Source organism: Serinus canaria, chromosome 10, assembly GCF_022539315.1.
Source record: "Serinus canaria isolate serCan28SL12 chromosome 10, serCan2020, whole genome shotgun sequence".
Lineage (NCBI taxonomy): Eukaryota > Metazoa > Chordata > Aves > Passeriformes > Fringillidae > Serinus > Serinus canaria.
In genome coordinates, this window is record NC_066324.1 from 583,979 (window position 1) to 597,712 (window position 13,734).

A 13,734-nucleotide genomic window follows, 5' to 3' on the forward strand; every position below is an offset into this window, starting at 1 on the left:
TTGTCCCCGCAGCCCCGGGGCCGACTTGCTGATGCAGATCAATATTGGTGACAAACATGCCAGAAACAACCCGGGCGGCTGCCCCCGTGCCGGAGGTGAGCTGATGAGGGCTGGCCCTCATCATCAGCTCTGGGGATGCTGGGAGCAGTTGCTAAGCGGTCAGCGGTAGGGACCTGATGACAAGGCAAGGGCAGGAGCACGTGGGCTCTAAGGAGAAACGGATGGTGATGCGGAAACGGGGTACCGAGAACGTTTCCCCAGTTGATGCCTTGTCTCCCGAGGCGCACCTGATCTGCCCGGCGCGCTGCAAAGGGAGGTGGCGCTGGGACGGCGAGAATCGGGGTTTTGTGCGGGGACAGCCCCAGACCCTGGCAGGACCGGGCCCCGGTGGTGCGAGGTGGGAGCAGGCTGTGCCTGGTCAAAGCTGGGGCGAGCACCCTGGCAGGGATGGCACAGACGAAGGACCTTCCGACGCAGACCCCAGCAGAAAGTGCAAATGCCAACGGGTGGGCTTACGGAGTAAAGACCCACTCCCCGGTTTGGTTCGGGGCCAGGAGAACGCCAGACTGTCCCAGGGCCGGAGCGGGAGGGGTGGTGGGGGAAAACGCGGGGCTGCGGTGAAGCCAGCAAGCGAGCCTGCAGCGAGCCGAGCGCTGTCGTGCGGCATGTGCTGGGCGCGTGTCACCGCCGCGCCGACACGGCGCGATACGGACACGGTGGCCACGGTGGGTTAACGCATATCCATCCATCGGGTCAGCACAGCTCCCGGACACCAACGGCGCACTCGGCAGCGCGCGGCCCGGGGAGTCTCCGCGGCCCCCGGGGAAAGGACAGGCGCTGTGGTCGGCGCGACACAACTCGGTGGGAGGGGACTGCACCGCGGATCGAAGCCGGGCCCCGGGCCTTGGGCCTCGGGCCTCGGCCCTCGGCCCTCGGCCCCGGCCCCGGCCCCGGCCCGGGCAGCGCCGAGCACCGACGGCCATGAGGAGGAGCGGGGCCAGCGCGGAGACCCCGCCCCCGCTGGCATGTGCCCCGTGACGCTCCGGCCAATCAGGAGCTGCCACACGGCAGATCCGGATGAGGGGGCCGGACTTCCGGCTGCGGCCCCGGCGCTCCCTCAGCAGCCGCTCCCGGCCCCGCCGCTCCCGGACCCGCCGCACGCCCCACTCCCGCCGCTCCCGCCGCTATGTCCGCGCCCCGGCCCCCGCAGCCGGCCCTACCTGCCGCGCTCCTGCTGTTCCTGCTGCTCGCCCTCTGCGCTCGCGCTTCCGACGTGGTGGAGCTGAGCGATGCCGATTTCGAGAGTGGCCTGGCCGAGCGCCCGGGGCTGGTGCTCGTGGAGTTCTTCGCTCCCTGGTGAGGGGCCGCTGGGGGCGGGGGGCCGGGGGCGGGCCTCGAGGGGCACCCGGCTGGTCTGACTCCCTTCCGTGCCCCTAGGTGCGGACACTGCAAGCGGTTGGCGCCCGAGTACGAGTCGGCCGCGACCCGGCTGAAGGGGATCGTACCTCTCGTGAAGGTGAGCACGGGCTCCCGCCTTGGGGCAGACCCGGGGGCGGCCGCATTCCTGCTCCGTAGGCCTGACAGACGTCGTTTGTTTGGTGCCTTGGAGCCCTGAAATAATGTGGGGGCCGATCCTTGCAGGGCCGCAGCCGCGCGGCGGGTGTGCGGAGGGGGTGTGAGGGCTCGCCCCAGCCGGGGAAATAGGCCTGCTCGGAGCTGTGTGATGAGCCTGAGAGCGAGCACCGTGCTGCACGTACCCACTGAGGCATGCTGACTAGGAGCTTTCTTTTCTGCAGAAAACTCGCAGAGTTTTCTCAAATCAGAGTCTCTCTCTTCCGTTATGGGAAGTGGCATGGATTCTTGGCACCATGGCCTCCTGGTCAGGTCAGCCTGTTTCCTTCAAATGTTATATGAACTTTGGGACTGACAAGGGGCTGAGAAATTCCATGTCATTGATTGCAAGAAACTATCCTTTCTAGTATTTTTTTGGTGTCGAACTTGAAACTATTTAGTCTTTGCAGTATTTTCTCAAATATTTTTCCAGGCTTCTCATTATACCCACGCTACCTCTTTCCCAGTCTAGGCTGTTGAGCACCAGGCAGGATCCCTCTAGTCCCTTATTTGGGATGGGTGTGTTAGGGCTGGATCTCAGTGAGAGTAGCAAGGTTTCTTTTCCTTTAGGTTGACTGTACAGCAAACTCCAACACCTGTAACAAATATGGAGTCAGTGGATATCCTACACTAAAGATTTTTCGAGATGGAGAAGAGGCAGGGACCTATGATGGGCCCAGAACAGCAGGTAAGAACTGTTTGGCAGCATCTGGTTTGCTGAGCTGCTGCAGGAGGCAGCATGTAAGAGCTAGGGAGGCAGAGAAGGTTCACACCTACACATACACCTCCCAACCCCTAACTCTCTCCAGAACTCTTTGTGCTGACAAAGCCTGGGATGTTTATTTTCCCTTAAAGCTCTCTTCTAAAGGTGAAGGTTTCCACATTAGCTCCTAGTTCCCAGGAAGCTAGAAAGCTCCTGTGTGAAGCTGATGGGAGCAGTCCTTCAGTTCACATATTTATTGTATGGGAGATGTGTATGGATTCTGCAGAAACAATTTCTGGTTTACGAACCTTGAAAAATGTCTTGTGGAACTTGGTATAGACCTCTTTAATTATTTTACTAATTTTTCAAGATGGGATTGTCAGCCATCTGAAGAAACAGGCGGGACCTGCTTCGGTGGCTCTCAGTTCTGTGGCTGAGTTTGAGAAGTTCATTGGAGATAAAGATGCTTCTGTTGTGGGTGAGTAGAGGTGGTGAAAGGAGTGGGCCCTGGGAGCTGGTGTGCAAAGAGCACAGGCAGTGCCACAGGCTGCAGCAAATGAAATTCCAGATGGACCTGAACAAAACCACTGCTGTAATGAGAGCAATAAAGCCCTAGAACATGTATCCAGAGGGATTTTAAAATGTTCAGCCTGGGGGATTTTCACAACTTAGTTGGACAAAGCTCTGAGCAACCTACTCTGACTGGGGCTGGTCCTGCTTCAAGCAGGAGATTGGATTTGAAGGCCTTTGGGTATTCGCTCCACATTTTTTTCTTTTTTTTCCCTTGGCCATCTGGCTTTGTTGGCTCCCCTGGTACCACAGTATGTGTTTTCCAAAGGTTGTTGCTTTCTTGGCTGGCTGGCAGACAGCAGGTAGCTTTGGGTTGCTTTGGGTGCTTTTATTGCTCTGGTGGCATCGGAGGGCTGTTGGCATTGGGTGTCTGTGGTTACCCGTGGCAACAGCAGATGGTGCAAATCAGGTGCCATCTTGTAGGTATAACCACATGAGTATTAGCCAGCATTCCTAAACTGTTATTAAGTGCCTGTGGCTGTTGTTACACAATCACCAGTGGATGTCTGGGTGTTCAGGGGACAGTTGTCCTTGGCTGAATGACCAATTTGGGCTTCTCCTGAGTAACTTTTCGGCTGCTGGAACAGGGGAGGGGGATGGTGCAAGGAGGTCCTGAAAAATGGGAGAGAAGCTGTCGAAGGTAAACACCTCAACATGCCCTGAAGGACTGGATTCAGGATTCATCCAGTGCATTGTAGAGAGAAATGCTGAGACCTACAGAGGGTCCAGAGCTGGGTTGGTTTGAGGTCACAGTCTGCCTTTCTGCTGCAGGCTTCTTTGGTGATGCATCTGGGGATGCTTATTCGGAGTTCATGAAAGCAGCTAACAGCCTCAGGGATAACTACCGCTTTGCACACACCACCGAGGAGCAGCTGGTGCACAAGTACAAGGAAGATGGAGAGTAAGTTACTTAAGACAAAGATTTCTTCTTATTTAGGCATTTGGAACAAATTCATGGATTCCACTTAAATGGTTTCAGTTTCTAAACATAGCTTAAGGTCTGGTTTCTTCCCCAGCTGACAGTGGTGTTTCTTTTGAATTGAGATAGAAAGGTGTAAATGGTCTCTAAAATGTTTGTGTCTGCCTCTGGGTGGAAAGTATCTCAACAGAGACATTTTGTTTCCATATTCGTTGTTAGGGTGAGAGTTTTGTTTCTTATTGTGGCCTGTCTGAATCATGGAGAAAGTTCTGACAGGTACACCTAGTGCACTAGTGCCACCAAGAAACTAGACAGTGTTGTTTGAGCTATGAATGGTGAGTGGGGATTGTCACTGAGTGGGTTTTTGCCTCATCTGGCTGCTGTCCTTGGACTCCCAGGGACACTTTGAACTAATTGATAATACCCGTTTTCCCGCAGAGGTGTAGTCCTATTCCGTCCTCCACGCCTGACCAACAAGTTTGAGGAGAGCTCTGTCAAGTATCCAGAAGACAAAATCACCAGCGGAAAGATCAAGAAATTCATCCAGGAGAACATGTGAGTGATTCCTCACTAACAAATGGGACAGACTGGCCCCAGTTGGCTTTGGCCCTGTCAGAGCTTGTTTTTTCATTGCTGCCACCTCTGCTGCATGTCTTGGCACTGCTTCCCTTTAGGGACACCTTCTTGAAATCCTGACGTGGCTGTTGGCATGCACTCTCCATATTCTAACCATGACTGTTTAAAAACTGAACCTGTGAGAGCTGTGCTAGCTTTGGCCTTAACTGAGTCAGCTCTAGCCACTGATGTGGCAGGAGATGGAGATTTGACTCAGAAAAACCTGGTACAGGAATGAGCAAAGTGTTTCTTCCTGAGGCCTGATGGATCACTGGCATTTAACTCCTGGGTGGGAAGCCCGTGTGCTGTGTCGAGCCTGTTTGGGGTCATGGACTCTGCTAATACCTCTCTCATTGACAGCTTTGGCATCTGCCCTCACATGACTGAAGACAACAAAGACTTGATCCAGGGCAAGGACTTGCTGGTGGCATACTACGACGTTGACTATGAGAAGAATGCCAAGGGATCCAACTACTGGCGCAACAGGTGAGTGTGGGGGTGAATGGGCCTTGCACTGTGCCTGCCTTGCTGCAGTTCCATAGCTTGGGTGACAGTCCTCTGAAATCCTGTGTGATTGCTCTTGGATCCCTGGCCCTTAGGAACCTAGACCTTACCCACAAACTGCCTCACTGCTGTGCTGTGCAGTTCTGCCCTTCGTGCCTGAGGTCATGCAGGTGGAGGATGGAAACACACAACTCTTGCCTTTATCTCCAGACACAAGTCTACTGGTCTGCTTCTAAGCACCATTTCTGCAGGACTTGGCTCTGAAGAGCACATTGTGCCACTGAATTCCTAGTCCGATGTGTGCGTCATCTTGAAGGGTGTTACATCATGTAGAAGAAAATGTTCAAAGAAATAATGCTTTTTGGTTTTGTTTATTTTTTTTCCTCAGAGTTATGATGATTGCAAAGAAGTTCTTGGATGCTGGCCACAAACTGTCTTATGCTGTTGCTAGTCGTAAAACCTTTGGCCACGAGCTCTCTGAGTTTGGTCTGGACAGCAGTGTGGGTGAGGCCCCCGTCGTTGCCATCAGAACTGCCAAAGGAGATAAATATGTCATGCAAGAAGAGTTCTCGTGAGTTCTTGAACTTGATGGTAATGGGTCAGATTTGATGGACTTTGGTCTAGAGGTCTCTGACCAGATGATACTTTGTTAGCTTTGAGGAAACAGGAAAGCTGGCTATTGCAGCTGGAAGAAGCAATTGCTGGGTCAGAATGGCTCCTGCTCATGTGTTTTCCTACTGTTTAGAAAGCTTGCAGTCCCTCCTATTATATAAAGGGAGAGAATTTCATTCAAGATCCTGAAATTCTGGTTAGGAATTAGAGTGCAATAAAGGGCAGAAGAATTCATTGTATCTTTCATTTTGAAAAAAACTTGAAGAATGCTGGAAGGCTTAAAACTTTGAATGGTATGTGCATCCAGCCTCTTGTCAGAGCCCTTAAGGACATCACTGCACTTGTTCTGGGGTCTGCTAAGCCAGCCCCAGACTGGTGCTGTCAGAGATGCAGGTGGCATCTGTTGTGTGGGTGGAAGTAGCTTAAATAAGCCTCGAAAATTTCCCTCTCATCCTGTGTGTGTGATGATGGCTGTAACATCACTTTTCTTTCAGCCGTGACGGAAAGGCTCTGGAGAGATTCCTGCAAGATTACTTTGATGGAAACTTGAAAAAATACCTGAAATCAGAGCCTGTCCCTGAAAGCAATGATGGCCCTGTAAAGGTGAGTGCTGCTTATGGCTGCAGAGACACTACTCAGAAGCAGCTTCCTGTGCCTGTGGGAGTGCTGTGGGTGAGGTATGGTGGCAGCTCAAGAGGCCTCTCTGTTGACAGACAGAGGAATTACTCACTCCCTTGTTCCACTGCAGCTTTCTGATGTGAGGGAGACATGCAGCTTGCAGTTTGGGTTCTGTTTTTTTTTCCTCTCAGCATAGTAACTGCTGCTTGGCCCCAGCAGTTACATGCTTTGTGGGTGCAGCAGCATCCAGATTTCCAGGGCTTACACAAAGGCCTGCCCTCTTGGCCTGTGCTCAGTTCTTCATGGCATGGTCTTCCTGTTGGCTGTGACTGCACTATTTTAGGGATCTCCCTGTTTATCTCATCATTGGGATCTGGTATAATTCCTGCCTTTCACCCTCCCAGGCAATTCTGCCCTGAGTAAGAGCATTCCCTGGCCTGGCTTTCTGATGAGAGCCTTACACAGGAGTGCAAGTCACGGGATTCACAGATGTTTTTGGGGCGATGGGGATGGCCTCAGCCAGTCCTGCTGATTCTTGCTGGGATTAAAAAGAAAAGGCTTTATTTTTCTGTGAGGACACAGAAAAATATGCAGACCTCACTTGGAGGCAATGCTGGTAACTTATAGCAGGTTTTTACCTGCATGGTGCAGATGAGGAATGCTGTGTTTGGTTCTGCTGCTCGCTGTGTGGGTGTGGGAGACCCAGGCTTGGGTGGAGTGTGTGTCATGTCATCGCCTCATCTCTGACTTGGTAGGAACTAACTGATGTGATCAACCCGTACAGGTGGTGGTGGCTGAGAACTTTGATGAAATAGTTAATGCACAAGACAAAGATGTCCTGATAGAGTTCTATGCACCGTGGTGCGGCCACTGCAAGAATCTGGAGCCCAAATACAAAGAACTGGGGGAGAAGGTAAGTCTGAGATTCTTGCAAATGTGAATTCGAATATTGCAGCACTAAATGATCCTGCAGGTTCTTTCTAGCCTCTGTGATAATGGGGCATAATTGTGCCTTTCTGAGGACTACAAATCTTGGTTTCTTTGCAGAGTGCGGATATCTTGCAGCAGGATCTGTGGTAGCAACCACACTGGTTGATATTTAGTCTGTGTTACTGGCTAGGGCACAGGAATATTCTAGGATTCAGTGACTGGCCTCAACTGCCCGAGTTTCTTTTTGGATCTATTCCCTCTGCATGATGATAGTCTCCCATGTAGTGGGGGTTGGTGAAGTGGCATTCCCTATGCACTGTCCTCTGACACCACTGTCTCAGATCGTGCTGACTGCTGGGTTCCTGGATTTTGGAATTGGTTACTGATGGGTTCTTTCTACCCACAGCTCAGCAAAGATCCCAATATCATCATTGCCAAAATGGATGCTACAGCCAATGATGTGCCTTCTCCCTATGAAGTCCGAGGGTAGGTGTGACTGCTGTGACACCTTGTGTCAGTGCATGAGTCCCTCTCTGTCTGACTTTGGGCACAGCACTGAAGAGCTGAAAGAGCCTCATGGGGAAGGGTAGGGGGGTTGCCAGGCAATAGCTAGGTGACTGCTGGGAAATGGCTTGATCTGGAGAAATCAAGAGTAAAAACAAAATACACTGATCTGCCTGGCTTCTTCAGGATTCTAGTGTCCTGGCTCTGCCTGGAGGTCTGTCCTGCTGCTTTGGAATCTGCTGAGATTCTGTTCCTGGCAGTGTGAAAACAAATCTGGGCTTGTTGTTCCAAAATCAGTTCAGCTAGCAAACTTGAACCTGTGAACTCATCCAGATCTGCTGGGCTCTTGAAGGCCACGCCTGGTGCCTCAGAGCCACTGAAGCTGTGCCATTTTAAATCAGGGCAGTGTGGGGTGTGAGTCCCTTCAGTTGGGGCTGGTCTGATAGAAATCAGAGCATCTCAAAAGCTCGTGTGTTTCTTCTCTCCAGTTTCCCCACCATCTATTTTGCTCCAGCTGGCAAGAAGCAGAATCCAAAGAAGTATGAGGTGAGTATTTTGCTGTTCTCAATGCTTTGTAAAGAAGTGAAGAGCATCCAGGGGTTCTAATTATACTCAAGCTTCTTTGGAGTTGGGGGTGGCAGTGTGTCCTGTTACCCTGAGAACAGACCTGATGGTACCTGCTGGGAGTGTTGTACTTGGTGTTGTAGGCCCTGGAGAGAACCCTCCTTGCAATTACCTGGGTCTCCCTCCAGGCACCTGAACCCCGCTTCAGGAGAGAGGATGTCCATGGTGGGTACAGCTCCTGCCTGACTGTCATTTGTTTTCTGCAGGGGGGCAGAGAAGTGAGTGACTTCATCAGCTACCTGAAGCGGGAGGCAACCAACACTCCCGTGCTGCAGGAGGAAGAGAAATCCAAGAAATCCAAGAAGAAGGTGAAGGAAGATTTGTAAAGTACCTACTTGCCACCTTGTCAGGATGAGCTCTGTGTGAATTGGGGAAGCACTGGTCAGACTGGGGCCAGTTCTGGGCTGTGGAGAGCCAGTGGCCATGCGGGCCGAGGGGCCCCAGCTGCTCTATCTAGTAATGTTTAATTTTCTGCCGTCTCTTAGCTGCACTGTTGTGGGGCTCCCCAGGTTTGTTTTGTCGTTTGGGAGGGGGTGGGGGTACAGTTATTTTCTAATTTTTTTTGTACATTTGGAGAAGTGAAACAATAAAATGACCCCCTTAAGACCAATTGTCCCTGTCCTGAGGGAAGCCCATCACACCTAGCAATGGGATTGTGTTCTTCATGGGCAGCAGCTTCCTGGTGCAAGTTGTTCCCTGCAGTGAGCCCTCCTAGTCACTGACTTTAGCTTTTAGCCCATTATCCTCTTTCCTCAGCTGCCTGAGCTCCTCCAGAATGCAGCAGCAACAGCTGTCCCAATGTGTTGGGCTTCAGGTGCTGCATGTACACACATTTTGGACTGGGAGATGGGGTCAGAAGTGCCTTTGCTGTGTGCTGCCCTGGCGAGTTCAGAGGTACGTGGTGTGCACTGTGACTGTGGGATTGCAGCAGTGCAGGCACACAGAGCAGGCTGGCAAAGGCCTCGCTCAGCAGCAGCAATATAAATCCGTTTCGAAGCTGGTGCAGGAGTAGTCAGCTCCACTGACAACTGACAATTACCCATGTAACACCGAACTGTAGTGCTGCTTCCTTGCTGGGCAGGACACTGCTCTCCATCAAGCCAAGGAGAGCCAGGGCAGTGGTTCTCATCCTGGCTTTGCTTCCTGCTCTGTGACTGTTGACCTGGTGGCAGCTGGGGCACTGAACACAGGTAAAACTCTTCAGCATGTTTGGCCCATAGCATCACTGCTGGTGCTCAGAGCAGCCTGGATGAAGTTAGCACAGGCCTGGGGAAACTTTCTGGCAGGATGGACAGAGGATGAGGAAGAGCTGTGCTGGTGGCTGCTGAGATGTTCCTCACTGTGCTGCAATTGCACTTAAGGTACTAAGCTTCAAGTGAGGAGAAAAAGGTATCCGATGAAGGATTTGTATATTTGCTGCTTGGAATACTTAGCAAACAGGATGGCTACAGACCTTGCTTTCAGTGAGGCCAGTTTGGAGAGCTGGTCCTGTGTAAGGGGGAAGCCACCACCCAAAGTAACACATTCCCCCTGAGTTGGCTCAGGCCTTAACAAAAGATCAGATCTTTGTTTCTGCCTCTCCCCATGCAGCCATGGCCCTCCAGGGAGCAGGGAATGGTGCTTCAGGGTAGCTGGAGCAGCTGGCACTGCCTCAAAGACAGGTCCGGAGGAGCAAGGGAAAAAACAGCAGCAGTTTGCTTGGGAGGTCCTGCTTCTTGCAGAATCAGGCTTTTGATGCGAGACAGCCTTGGATAGAGATGCTCACAGTGATTCTTCTCCTGCTGGTAGCTGGGATAAGCCAGAGACCCGGAAGACAGCCTTGGTACCGGAGACGCGCGGCCACGGCATTGCCCGGAACGCGCGCCGGCGGCGGGCAGGCGGTCCCGAGGGGCAGGGGCGGGTGGCGGGAGCCCCGTGGCGGGGCTCGCCCTGGGCCAGCTATTTTTGTCGCCGGCCCGGACTAATCCCCTGAGCCGCTTCCCGGCATTAGGTAACGGCGCGGCGACATGCGCTCCGTGGTGTCCCCGGCCCGGGCAACCCCCGGCAGTCGCGGCGCGGCGGGACCGGCGGCGACACGCCCAGTCCGGGCTGGGGGCCGTGGGCACCGCCGCCGAGCTCCGGGCGGGCCCGGACCGAGGCCAGCAGGTAGCGGCGGGTGGTGAGGGGGGCCGGGGGCGGACATGCCGGGTCCGTCGCCCGGCGGCTCCCCGGAGAGGGAAACAGGGGCCGGCGGGCGGCCGCGGGGGCCTGGCCGGGACCGGCGGGTGCGGTTCCGGCTGCCTCACACCGCCATCGTGGTGCCGTCGGTGCGCGAGGAGGAGCAGCTCTTCTACCGGCGGCTGGAGGCTCTGGCAGTGCCGGGGCCCGGCGGCTTCGGGCCGCTCTTCGCTTCCGACGGTTGGAGCGACTTGACGGGTGAGCGCCGACGGGCGGCCTCAGGGCCAGCCGGGCCTGCGGCCCAGGCTAGGACGGCCGGTACCGGGGAGAGTCGAGCAAGGGGTGCCAATTTCGGGACTCCCGGCTCGGCTCTCAGCGCTTCCTCCCCCGCAGAGGACCGGCTGCTGCGGAAGCGCGTGGTGCGAGCCGGGCCGGGCGGGCCGCGGCCGTTGCCGGGCCAGGAGGTTTCGGTGAAGGTTCTGGGCGCGCTGGAGGACGGCGGGCTGGTGGAGCGGGACCCACGGCTCATCTTCGTGCCAGGTCACGGGGACGTCGTGCAGGTGAGCCCGAAGCGGAGCGCGGTTCAGTGCCGTGCGGGCTCAGTGCCGCCCTGGGCTCCGACCTGCCAGCCCCGCCGTATTCGTCCACAGGCTCTGGAGCTGGGCGTCCCGACCATGCAGCCCGGGGAGGTTTCCTTCTTCCTCGCCGCTTTCCCCTACGCCTACGGCCGCCCGGGCAGGTAGGGCTGGCGGCCAGGGTGAACGAGCAGGCAGGGGGCGGGAGGGCACACGGACTGGGGCGGGCAGACGAGAGGGACAGGCGAGGACAGGAGGAGCAGAGCCCGTGGGGCCGGCAGGACAGGGGACCGGGGCGGGCAGGGGTCGCGGGCAGCCGGCGCTGTACCAGCAGGGAGCCCGACGTCCCGCCCGAGGCGCCGCTGCTGTTCGAGGTGACGCTGCTAGAGGTGCGGGACGGCCCCGACCCGCAACCGCTGCCGCCCGCCGTCCGCCTGCGCCTGGGCTCGCAGCGCCGGGAGCGGGGCAACTTCCACTTCGCGCGGGGTGACTTCGCCGCGGCGCTGCGATCGTACCGGCTGTCCCTGCGCGCCCTGGACGGCCCCGCCGCCGGTGAGACCGGAGGGGAGGGAGGGCTGGTGGCTGCGAGGCTGGAGCGCTGAGGTCGCCACTCGCCCCGCAGCTCCGCCCGGGCCCGAGGAGGAAGAGGAGCTGCAGGAGCAGCGCGTGAAGTGCCTCAACAACTGCGCGGCTGCCGAGCTGAAGCTGGGGCGGGCAGAGGAGGCGCTGGCGGCCTGCGAGGCGGCCCTGCGGATCTGCCCCGACAACGGTCGGGCGTTGCTCCGGCGCGGGCAGGTGGGACTTGCATCGCCCCGCACCGCCCCGCTCCACTCGGCCCGGCCGTCCTGCTACTCCGCTACTCTCCCCGCAGCTGCTGGCAGAGCAGGGCCGGGACGCAGAGGCGGCGCTCGTCCTGAGGAGAGCCCTGGAGCTAGACCCAGCCAGCAAGGTGTGGGAGGCGGAGTGCGAGGGCGGGCGGTGGTCCCACAGCACTTGGTACTAGGAGCGACGGGGAGGAAGAGGATCCCGCAAGAGTCGGTGGGTCGGGTGTCCCACCACAGCCCCCCCTCGTTCGCAGGTGATCCACACCGAGCTCTCACGGCTGGCGAAGCGCCAGAACCCTCCATCCAGCACCGGTCCGCAGAATCCACGCCACGACCCGACGCCACCGCCGAGCTCCGCGTGCGTAGGCGCACTAGGCTGTGCAGGGACGGATGCCCGTCCCGCACCCACTTGGCGCGGATAGCGCTTATAGCCGTCCCTCCCTGTAGATCCGCCGCACCCCCCTCGGCAGAAGGAGCGATCTGAGCGGCCTCGTAGCACCCCAGAGCCTGACTAAGGAGATAGAAGAGCTCTCGTACCATCCTCCCCACATCGCCCCACACTCCCTGGGGCGGAGAAGAAACCTGTGGGGGGAGGGCTGCGGGAGGGGCGGGACGGCGCCCGCCCCCCGTCCCGCACCGCTGTTCCCGCGGGCGGCGCTCCCGCACGCCTCATGACGTCGCGGCAGGAGGCGGGTCCCCCCGCGCGCATCCTGTCGCGCGGAGGCGGCTGCGGCGCGTGCGCCCAACCTTCCGGTTTTTTCGCCCCCGCCGGCAGAAGGGAGGCCATAGCCCGCGGCCAATCAGGCGGGGCCTTTCCGGAGAGACTCACCAATGGGAGTGCAGCGGGGGTCGGGTCGGCGCAGTGATTGGCTGTGGCGTCCCTTAAAGCGCCGCGCGGGGCGGGGCGCAGGGGGGGGTCAGTGCGGGACGTGGCGGTGGAGTGGAGGTGGGAGGGAGCGGCGCCATGACCCGTGAGTTGGGGGGTGAAGGAAGGACGGCAAAGGGGGCTGAGGCTCACGAGTGTGGTGGGAGGCTGCTCTGGGACCCTGGAGTGCGGTGGGGCCAGGGTCAGGGGTCATGCCGTGATCCACCGGCGCGCCGGGACCCGGCGTGGGGGCAGTGGTCGGGCCGGGGTGTGGGGGGTGCGCCGCGGCCCGTAAGCGCGGCCGGGCTCCGCTGAGGCGGTCACGCTGTGGCAGGCGGGAACCAGCGCGAACTGGCGCGGCAGAAGAACCTGAAGAAGCAGAGCGACTCGGGCAAGGGCAAGCGGCGGGACGACGGGCTCTCGGCTGCCGCCCGCAAGCAGAGGTGAGCGCCGGGCCGGCCCGCCGGCTTCCCCTGCCCCGCTCCCTGCTCCTGCCCCGCGGCGGTTCCGGCCCCGCCGCCAGCCCCGCCGCGCTCCCCGCAGGGACTCGGAGATCATGCAGCAGAAGCAGAAGAAGGCCGATGAGAAGAAGGAGGGCAACAAGTAACGGGAGGCCGCGCTGGGCTGCCGCCCCAGGGCCGGTCCCGCCGGCAGGATGCCCCGCGCCGCCCCAGACCGGGTCCCGCCGGGACCCCCGGCATCGCCCCGCGCCCTGCGGCGCCGTCCCCTATTAAAGTAGCTGTGGAGCCCTGCACACTGCGTCTGCTCGTCCGTGCGCCGGGCGGGGGGTGGGCGAGCATGGGTGCTGCCGGCGGAGCAATCTCGTCCGCGGAAAGAAGGACCCAGTGCGGCCGTGGCGGAGTCAAGCGGCGGCATCTTGACGGTGAGGAACAAAGGTGGGGTCGGGCCTGGGCGGTCTTTGGGGCAGCACCCGGGGCTCAGCGCGGGGGCTGAGGGCCGAGCGCCCCGGGGCGGGTGGGAGAGCTGGCTGCCTCGAGGAGCGAAGGCGGGCGGCACGGCGCCGGAGCGAGCCGGGGCGCAGCCGGGGCTCCGGGCCGGTCGGAGGGCGGCGGTGGAGAGATGGCGGCCGGGCCTGCGCACCG

The 13,734-nt window shown here is 58.1% G+C and overlaps 3 protein-coding genes across 3 annotated transcripts; all 3 read left to right on the forward strand.

The window, feature by feature from the left end:
• Positions 1-1,132: 1,132 nt before the first annotated feature.
• PDIA3 (protein disulfide isomerase family A member 3) lies at positions 1,133-8,820 on the forward strand. The gene is made up of 13 exons (XM_030228471.2): positions 1,133-1,356; positions 1,438-1,516; positions 2,182-2,299; positions 2,685-2,792; positions 3,656-3,785; positions 4,242-4,358; positions 4,779-4,904; positions 5,311-5,493; positions 6,029-6,137; positions 6,937-7,065; positions 7,489-7,568; positions 8,075-8,132; positions 8,417-8,820. Exons 1-13 carry the CDS (start codon positions 1,187-1,189, stop codon positions 8,534-8,536), a joined length of 1,527 nt encoding a protein of 508 aa, XP_030084331.1. The 5' UTR covers positions 1,133-1,186; the 3' UTR covers positions 8,537-8,820.
• Positions 8,821-10,390: 1,570 nt separating this feature from the next.
• Positions 10,391-12,352, forward strand: LOC127060002 (peptidyl-prolyl cis-trans isomerase FKBP8-like). The gene is made up of 8 exons (XM_050978540.1): positions 10,391-10,625; positions 10,761-10,927; positions 11,018-11,106; positions 11,277-11,494; positions 11,565-11,737; positions 11,814-11,891; positions 12,021-12,124; positions 12,214-12,352. Exons 1-8 carry the CDS (start codon positions 10,391-10,393, stop codon positions 12,248-12,250), a joined length of 1,101 nt encoding a protein of 366 aa, XP_050834497.1. The 3' UTR covers positions 12,251-12,352.
• A 278-nt stretch (positions 12,353-12,630) lies between these two features.
• SERF2 (small EDRK-rich factor 2) lies at positions 12,631-13,385 on the forward strand. Its single transcript, XM_050978522.1, has 3 exons — positions 12,631-12,737; positions 12,966-13,074; positions 13,175-13,385. Exons 1-3 carry the CDS (start codon positions 12,731-12,733, stop codon positions 13,236-13,238), a joined length of 180 nt encoding a protein of 59 aa, XP_050834479.1. The 5' UTR covers positions 12,631-12,730; the 3' UTR covers positions 13,239-13,385.
• The last annotated feature ends 349 nt before the right edge of the window (positions 13,386-13,734 follow it).

What these genes read in the sequence shown, in the direction of transcription:
- PDIA3 (XM_030228471.2), top strand. Translation starts at nt 1,187, where the DNA reads ATGTCCGCGCCCCGGCCCCCGCAGCCGGCCCTACCTGCCGCGCTCCTG. An exon ending in TGATGGGCCCAGAACAGCAG is followed by an intron (nt 2,300 to 2,684) that starts GTAAGAACTGTT and finishes TAATTTTTCAAG; the next exon opens with ATGGGATTGTCAGCCATCTG. An exon ending in TCTCCCTATGAAGTCCGAGG is followed by an intron (nt 7,569 to 8,074) that starts GTAGGTGTGACT and finishes TCTTCTCTCCAG; the next exon opens with TTTCCCCACCATCTATTTTG.
- LOC127060002 (XM_050978540.1), top strand. Translation starts at nt 10,391, where the DNA reads ATGCCGGGTCCGTCGCCCGGCGGCTCCCCGGAGAGGGAAACAGGGGCC. An exon ending in GCCTACGGCCGCCCGGGCAG is followed by an intron (nt 11,107 to 11,276) that starts GTAGGGCTGGCG and finishes CTGTACCAGCAG; the next exon opens with GGAGCCCGACGTCCCGCCCG. An exon ending in ACGCCACCGCCGAGCTCCGC is followed by an intron (nt 12,125 to 12,213) that starts GTGCGTAGGCGC and finishes CCCTCCCTGTAG; the next exon opens with ATCCGCCGCACCCCCCTCGG.
- SERF2 (XM_050978522.1), top strand. An exon ending in GCTGCCGCCCGCAAGCAGAG is followed by an intron (nt 13,075 to 13,174) that starts GTGAGCGCCGGG and finishes CGCTCCCCGCAG; the next exon opens with GGACTCGGAGATCATGCAGC.